Raw genomic sequence first — 8,105 nt, forward strand, 5'->3', positions numbered from 1 at the left:
ACACCCAAGACAGTATAGATGGAAACCATTGTTCATTCATGACGCACTCTAGAGTCGGAGCTCACAAGATTCACCTTTCCTCCAGCAACCCATCATGGTTTCTTTTAACCTTTAACCCACTTTTTGGAGGTAAAATCTGTTTTCTTACTTTTTTTTTTCTTCTTTTTTTTGAGACAGAGTCTCTTGCCTAGGCTGGAGTGTAGTGGTGCAGTCTTGGCTCACTGCAACCTTCATCTCCTGGGTTCAAGCAATTCTTGTGCCTCAGCCTCCTGAGTGGCTGGGATTACAGGCATGAGCCACCATGCCCGGCTAATTTTTGTATTATTATCATTTTTTTGTTTTTTGATTTTTGGTTTGTTGTTGTTGTTGTTGTTATTTCGAGACAGCATCTTGCTCTGTCACCCAGGCTGGAGTGCAGTGGCACGATCTTGGCTCACTGCAACCTCTGCCTCCTGGGTTCAAGCAATTCTCCTGCCTCAGCCTCTCGAGTAGCTGGGACTACAGGTGCATGCCACCACACCCAGCTAATTTTTGTATTTTTTAGTAGAGACTGGGCTTCACCATGTTGGCCAGGATGGTCTCAATCTCTTGACCTCGTGATCCACCCGCCTTGGCCTCCCAAAGTGCTGTGATTACAGGTGTTAGCCACTGTGCCTGACCTAATTTTTGTATTTTTAGTAGAGATGGGGTTTCGCCATGTTGCCCAGGCTGGTCTCTAACTCCTGAGCTCAGGATATCTGCCCGCCTAGGCCTCCCAGAGTGCTAGCATTACAGGTGTGAACCACTGCACCTGGCCTTTTTTTTTTTTTTTTTTTTTTTTTTTTTTAAGATGGGTCTGGAGGCTGTAGTGGCACAATCACAATTCAGTGCAGGCTTAACCTCCTGGCCTCAAGTGATCCTCCCATCTCAGCCTTCTGACTAGCTGGGACTACAGGTATGTACCACCATGCCTAGCTAATTTTAAAATTTCTTGTAGAGATGGTGTTGCCCTGTGTTGCTGAGGCTGTTCTTGAACTCCTAGGCTCAAGTGATCCTCCCAAGTCAGCCTCCCAAGTAGCTGGGATGACAAGTGTGCTCCACCAGTCCGGCTTCCCTGTCTGTTTTGACTTTGAATTTGTCAGTTTCAATAGGACATGGAAAATGATAGACTCTAGATAGGAGTGTCTGATTTTCACTTCACTGTAGTCTCGTGGAAAACAGAAGGCAGACATTAGTGTATGGAATAGCAATGCAGTAGATGGAAGAGAACAGAAAAAAGTTCAGAATGAAGGAAACAGAAAGTAGTTAATATTCAAGACAGAAACAAATTGATGTTCCTACTTCTGATTTTTCTAGCTTAGACATTTCACTGGCTGCATTCCCTGGCATAAAGGGATAAACACATGTTTTGGAGTCACACACCCCTGGGTTCAAATTCTGGTTCTATCACTTACTGGCTGATGAGCCTTGGACAAGGTATTTACTCTCTCTTGGGCTTTTATTTTTTCACCAGTAAAAAATGTTTTGTGCATAGTAGGTACTCAACAAATGTTTGATTAATTTGTATTTTGGGCAGACAGGCAAGTCAGACTTTCTTTCCTATCCTGAAGGCACTCTTTCCTGGTAGGAAAATCTCCTCCATTTCCCATTCTAGGCTGAAAATTTTTGTTTTGGTTCACCTCCTAAACCGTTCAGTACTTGGTACAAGATGCTGCAAGGAGGACCCCTCCCTCTTTGTAGAAAACAAAGACAAGGAAGTCTGCGAAAACAACCAGAGGTGTTAAATTACTCATGTTTATTTATAACAGACTTTCAGCCAGTACAGTACAAAACTTACAGTAGTATATCTCCGTTACACAAATATTTACTTACAATATATTACATATACAAAATGCTTTGCAATAAGTCTCAAAAGCTAGTTTAACTCCCCTTGAGAAAGGAGAAAAACTCTTTAAAAAAGGGGGGGAAGGGAAATCAGAAGAAGAGAGGAGGAGGTGAAGGGGTAAAGGTCAAAAGAGACACCAAACATAGGCTACAAAGGAAACCCTAGGAGAGAGAGAAGAGAGGTGGTATTGCACTTGCTTCTGTGTTTATTTTTTCTTTTTGTTCTTCATAATTTCTGATTAAAAATATATATATTATATATATATATTATGTACACAAGGAAAGAAGCTGCCAGAAGTATTACAAAATCCTATCTGCAGCTTGGACACTGACACAAAAAAAAAAGGTCTGGAAAAGTGTCTATTTAGAAAGTTTTTTGTTTGTGGTATTGATTTTGAATAGCAATATAAAAGGAAACACCTCTTTTCTCCATGTGGGTTTCAGTGTGTATTTTTTTTTCTTTTTCTTTACTTTTTTTTTTATGCAAAAGGAGCTGGGAGAGAGCATGAGGATGTTTGAGGTTCCAGAGCTGGAAGGCTCTGAAAAGTAGGATTTTGTACCTAAGACCCTGGTTAAAGTGCAGTGATGGTCTGGAGAGAGACAGGATGCCCCCTCTCCCCTCCTTAGCACCTGGTCTTGCCCTTCCAGTCTCTGCTCTCATGGGCACAGAGTACAGCCTCAGAGCATAGTCCTTCATGTTCCGGGAGGTTACAGGTGCCACAGCTGACTGGGGAAGGGGATGGAGGAACCCTAAGGCTCTGATACCCCAGAAGGGACTTGTCCTTATGAAGTGTCACCAAATACACAGCAGACACAGAAGAGGTGGGACGGGTAGATCTAACAGGAAGGGGCTCAATAACCAGAATAGTTCAGGAAAAGCCCAGAAACTAATCTCAGCTCTGCTGACATTCTAAAAAGGAGCTAGCACCCCTGGGTGCTGTTGAGGATTCTTCCTTTCTCTAGAGACCACTCTCCTCTGAGCTAACCTCCCCATTCTCTGCCCTTGGCAGCATCTATTTATTGCTACATTGTCAAGGAGGAACAATCACCCCACAATGCTTCTCCCTGCCAATCTGGTTCTCTTGGGGAAACCTCATAGTCGGGGAGAAAAAGGAGGACAAAGAGGAGAAAGTTTTTTAGGGTCTCTCTTCCCATAAGAAGGTAAGGTAGACTCCTTTCAGAGCCCTTAGGAGCCCCAATCCCAGGGTCTGTTCCTTAGCCCACCCTTTACCATCCCCCCTAAAATATCCCTGATAGGGAGTGAGAAAAGTAGGAGGCAAAAGAGCCAATAGGAAAGGACATGTGGAAAGAAAGATGAAAGGGGAAGGAAGGAAAGAGAAAAGGAGAGAGAGAAGGACCAAGAGTTACAACTTGTGAGGTGTTGTGTTTGGTTTTTACTTTTTTTTTTTTTCTTTAAACATAGAAAAACAGGCTTTGGTTTGAATCTCAAGGAAGCAGAGAGTGGGATGGCTGTGGCCTCGGGCAGAAAACTCTTGTAGGAAGAGACCTCCATTTGCAGTGGGGTTGTATCTCCTTCTGCCCCTTCTCACTAATCCTAGGTTACTCAAATAGCCAGGGGTCTCTGCAGTAGCCAGGAGGAGTACCCCCTCTACCCTGTGTCTGGGAGCTGAGTGCAGAAGGGGACAGTAAAGGATGACCCCAGTTCAGTTGTACCCATCCCATTCTTGCTGGAACAAGGGTGGAATGGGGTGAAGGGCACATGCCCATGCTCATCCTGGGATAATTTTTGGTTATACTGAAAATTAGAAGAGAGAAAAGAGATACCCGTTTCTCCCTGCCACTGATCCTAAGAACAGGGCCCAGGAGCCCGGGAATGAGAGGGTGAATCCTGCTGGGAGGGAGCAGCAGAAGGCAGCATGACTGAGGGGCGGAGACAACCCCTTGTCATCAGGCAGCAACCCACTAGTTTCTCATAGGATGGGGACTGGAGGGGCCCCTGAGAGCCTAGGAAGGTCACTAGTGAAGAAGTTTGAGGGGTGAAGGAGAAAGAGAAGAATTTTGACCCACCCCTTTCCCATGTCCTGGTTCCTAATTAGGCACCTGTGGCTCCCAATGTGTCAGAGACAGAGGGTTGCAGACCTGGCCTTGGCCCCTGAGAATATAAAATTGGGGCACTCCAAGGAGAGAAAAGCCACCACTGAATAGACCCATAGGTTGAAGGGACTAGAGCAGTGTGGAGGGTTGTTCAAGGAGAGGGACCAGATCTATCACACCCTAGAGGGAGATCCTGAATGTAGGCTTTGAGAACTCGTATTACTAGAGGAACGTCAAGAGGACCCTCAGTCCCACAGTGCCTGGGGAGAATTTCTTCAGCCCCTCCTACTTCCAAATGAGGAAATAATTCTTCATTCATTCAAGAATAGTGCAAGCTGCCTAAAGTGAGAGGGCACAAGAGGTATGGAGTACCAGGTTGAAGAGTCCCAGAGAGGAGACATAATGCCACAGAGCTAAGGTAGGACCAGGGGGAGGTATCAGCATCAAAACTGAAGGATTAGGTAATGTAAAAGGTGAGGACTTAAAGCAAGAAGAATTGAAATATCTTAGTACTAAGAGGAGCTTCCTACCCCTGGGGCTGCTGGAAGATCTAAGAGAAAAATTGGCTTAAAGTGGAAAGGAGCTGTGGGCAGGAGGGTGGGGGAGTGGCAAGCAACTGATATAAGTAAAAAAAAAAAAAAAAAAAAAAAAAAAAAAAAAAAAAAAAAAAAAAAAAAAAAAAAAAAAAAAGGCAAAAAAATCAACTAATTAATAAATAACTCTGTATGCTGGGATAAGAGAAGAGAAAAAGGAAAAACATAAGTAAAAGACCTGTTTCATCACAATGCTTAAATCGGTCAGGATAGAGGAGGAGAATAGGTGAGGAGCGATCAGGGTCAGGTGTGAGGTCAGGTAGCCAGTAGTGGGGGCTACAAAGGAAAACTCCTTGGGAAATGGTGGGGACAGGGATAGATGCCTACAGGCAGGGTAGTGGAATGGTGGACTGAGGAGAGAGGAAGAGGTTGCTAGCCCACTTTATGCTCCCCACGGACAATGTGGGAGGAGAATTCGTACCGGTCCTGGCTGTGATAACCACAGATGTTGCACTCAAAAGGGTCTCTGAAGCCATGGCAGCCCATGTGGATAGTGAACATGACGTGGTCCAGGAAGAGGATACGGCAGTGCTCACACTTGAAGGCCTTCACAGGCTCACCACTCTCTCCCACCACCCGAAGCACTTCCTTGGAGGGGCCTGGGGTGCCCCGCAGTAACCCCTCCTGTGGCTTGGGGTCCTCTTTGGCGTAGGCAGGACTGTGCCGGCCCACCACAATGGTGGGAGGTGGCTGGGGTGGGGGACCCTGAGGCAGGGATACCACCCCCGCAACCCGATCTTCGTGGTTGCTTTCTGTGTCTGTGGAGTCCTGGCAGCCATTGCTGGGGGATGCCCCAGGGTCGGTCAGGGGGCCTCGGGCCCGGTAGAGGAGGGAACCTCCATCAGCCAGGTCCTCAGGTCCCTCACCTGCTTCTCGGGATCCTGGAAGCTCCAGTCGACCAGGGAGGGGCTGCATCTGGGTGTAGACAGAGCTGATGACAGGTGTGAGTTCTGAGATGCAATTGGTGGGTGGAAGGCGGAGGGGACGCAGATGCTCTGCGCCCACAAAGGCCAGGGAACCTCCAAAGCCAGGCTCTAGGCTGTGGTGTGCCACCAACTCCACATCCTTTTCATAGCCACCCGAGTTCACATCATAGGGGAGGTCTGAGAGGCTGAAGCGCATCTGCTTTTCGCCTGTGGAGAAGAGGAACTCAGCAGGGCTGGGTTTGGAGAATTCCTACACTCTCAGAATTACTTCTTTGTTTTCTTACCTGTGGGGCTGGATGTAACATTATTTACTGCTTTACTTTCTCCAGGGTCTCTGTGGGACTGCTCCCTGACTCTAGGCTATAATCTTAGAGAAGGACTCAATCCCAGCCCACTGATGTTTAATACTTCGTTTTATTACTCTCCATAAAGCTCCAGGTCCTTAGAGAGCTAATGACTAGTGCTGGGGAGTGGGGGAACCACATACTCATTTCCTTTCTCCCACTCTCTAAGGGCCCACACAGACAGACTGAAGCTCTTGTTAATTCTCAAAAACAGAGACAGCCTGATCCCTCAACCTCTGTCCCTTACAACCACCACAAGAGTTTTCAGTGCCAACCCCTCTCCACTCTGAGTACCTCCTCCCTCTTTACTTCCCTCCTGTATTGAGGATAGATTTGAGTATCAGAGGCCACCAGACTGCTTTCTTTCCCTAAACCAAATCTCCAGACCACACAGCTCAGGCGTATTTGAGCTGTGGCTTTAAGCCAATATCTCTTTCCAACTGGATTCTTACCTACAAACTTCTGGGGTGTGGAACGCTTGCGTTTGGTGAGGCTGTTGGCCAGACGATCAATGAAAGTTGGCCGCTCAGAGGATGAGTGCAGCATGGAGTCTGGCACCATCTCCAGGTCACGTATCTCGTCACCTAGTGGGAAGGAGGTGGGGACAGGTAGTAGTAGTTGAGTAGGGGTAGCACTGGCCCAGCAACCTTTGCCTGGAGAAAACCAGCAGGTCAGTAGCCAAGGAAGGTCATACCAGATGCCTGGGAAACTGGGCTCTGTTTACTTTACCCTACCTAAAGCTCACCCCAGCAACATTTCAGATCATTTGGGGACAATCATATACATCAGGCCCTTGTTTTTTTTTTTTGAATGAAGTCTTGCTCTGTTGCCCATGCTGGAGTGCAGTGGCGTGATCTCAGCTCACCACAACCTCTGCCTCCTGGGTTCAAGCAATTCTCCTGCCTCAGCCTCCTGAGTAGCTGGGACTATAGGTGCACACCACCATGCCCAACTAATTTTTGTATTTTTAGTAGAGACAGGGTTTCACTATGTTGGCCAGGCTGGTCTTGAACTCCTGACCTCGTGATCTGCCTGCCTTGGCCTCCCAAAGTGCTCGGATTACAGGTATGAGCCACTGCACACGGCTTTGGCCTTTTGTTTTATACCTCTTGTGTTCTCTCTCTCCCATTAGACTAAGGATATAGACCCAAACTTCCTCTACCTCTCCATCTCCCTAAGGCACCCACCACAGACAAGGCTGTGCACCAACTGGGGTACCTGGAATGGGGTGGTTAGCAGATTTATTGGGTAACCATCCCCTGTTCCACAGACTTCATCCCTCGGTGGGGGAGATGCTGGAGTCACCCCTGTCCAGCACTCCCTCTCACCATCCCCTTTCATTCCCCAGTAGTACATCGACAGCCCTACCTGGCTGGCCAGCCAAAGCTTGGGCTTCAGTGCTGAGACTCTGTAGGTAGTTATGGCACCGCTCCTTGTGCTCCTCCAGGGTACTCTGCTGTTTGTAGCTCCGGCCACAGTAGTTACACTTGTAGGGCTTGCCCACTGTGGGAGATGAGACTGTGGAGGAGAGAAGAAAGATGGCATCAGAGCTATTTCTTGTTGTGCCCTGGCTCTGCAGATTCAGCCAGGAGCAAGTATACACTGGCATGGGGAGGAAAGGATGTTGCTAAATTGAGTTATTCTGCTTGCTGTTCATTCCCCAACTTGAGCTGCAACCACGGACAGATAACCATATTTGGTGATGAGGGAAAATGTACAGTTATGGGAGCAAGGGAATCCCAGGGCATGTGGCTTCAGACTGGTGGTGGGCTTGTTCAGGATGGCCAAATTGCTGCTCAAAGGAAGTGAGGACCCAGGGACCTTGTAGGGGATCATCCCTAGCAGGCAGGCAGGCAGGCCCCATTGCAGGATCTCAGAGTCTGGGGCCCAGACTGTGGTTTAACCTTTCCATTTGGCAGGCGGATGTAAGTGCTGTTTATCAGACAAGGGGACTTTTTGCTTACGAACTATCTGCTTTGGTTTGGGGGAAATTGGTGGGCTGGCATGACAGAAATGAGAGCCCTTAGATCTCCCCAGTGTGGGGAGGGGGCAGTTTTCATTGACCTTTATTTGTATTTTGACCTCCAGCCCTACCCTGGTTTACTGATTATTTTGCCTTTCTGTCTCTCTACACTGAGATACCAGGAGAGACCTAGAAAGCCCATCACTGATAGAGTAATTCTGAAAAGAGAAAAAGAATAAAAGAACAGAGAAGAGTTAAAAAGAAGAGAACACCAAGTTTGTTTGTTTATGTGCTTATAATAAAGAACAGGTCATAAAGATCTTATTTCTACTGAAGAAAAAAATTGGAAAATAGAGTGGTA

General features: G+C 47.2%; 1 protein-coding gene across 7 annotated transcripts in view; it reads right to left on the bottom strand.

Annotated features, from left to right (window-relative positions):
- Positions 1-1,755: 1,755 nt before the first annotated feature.
- IKZF4 (IKAROS family zinc finger 4) overlaps positions 1,756-8,105 on the bottom strand; it is a 32,713-nt gene continuing 26,363 nt past the window's right edge. For all 7 annotated transcript variants that reach the window (XM_017519388.2, XM_017519387.2, XM_037735179.1 and 4 more), the window contains 3 exons: positions 7,150-7,299; positions 6,234-6,365; positions 1,756-5,644 (listed from right to left, as the gene is read on the bottom strand). In XM_017519388.2, coding sequence (XP_017374877.1) covers positions 4,884-5,644; positions 6,234-6,365; positions 7,150-7,299 — 1,043 coding nt within the window. In that variant the 3' untranslated portion in view covers positions 1,756-4,883. The remainder of the gene's footprint in view (positions 5,645-6,233; positions 6,366-7,149; positions 7,300-8,105) is intronic.

Source organism: Cebus imitator, unplaced genomic scaffold (assembly GCF_001604975.1).
Source record: "Cebus imitator isolate Cc_AM_T3 unplaced genomic scaffold, Cebus_imitator-1.0 Scaffold741, whole genome shotgun sequence".
Classification (NCBI taxonomy): Eukaryota; Metazoa; Chordata; class Mammalia; order Primates; family Cebidae; genus Cebus; species Cebus imitator.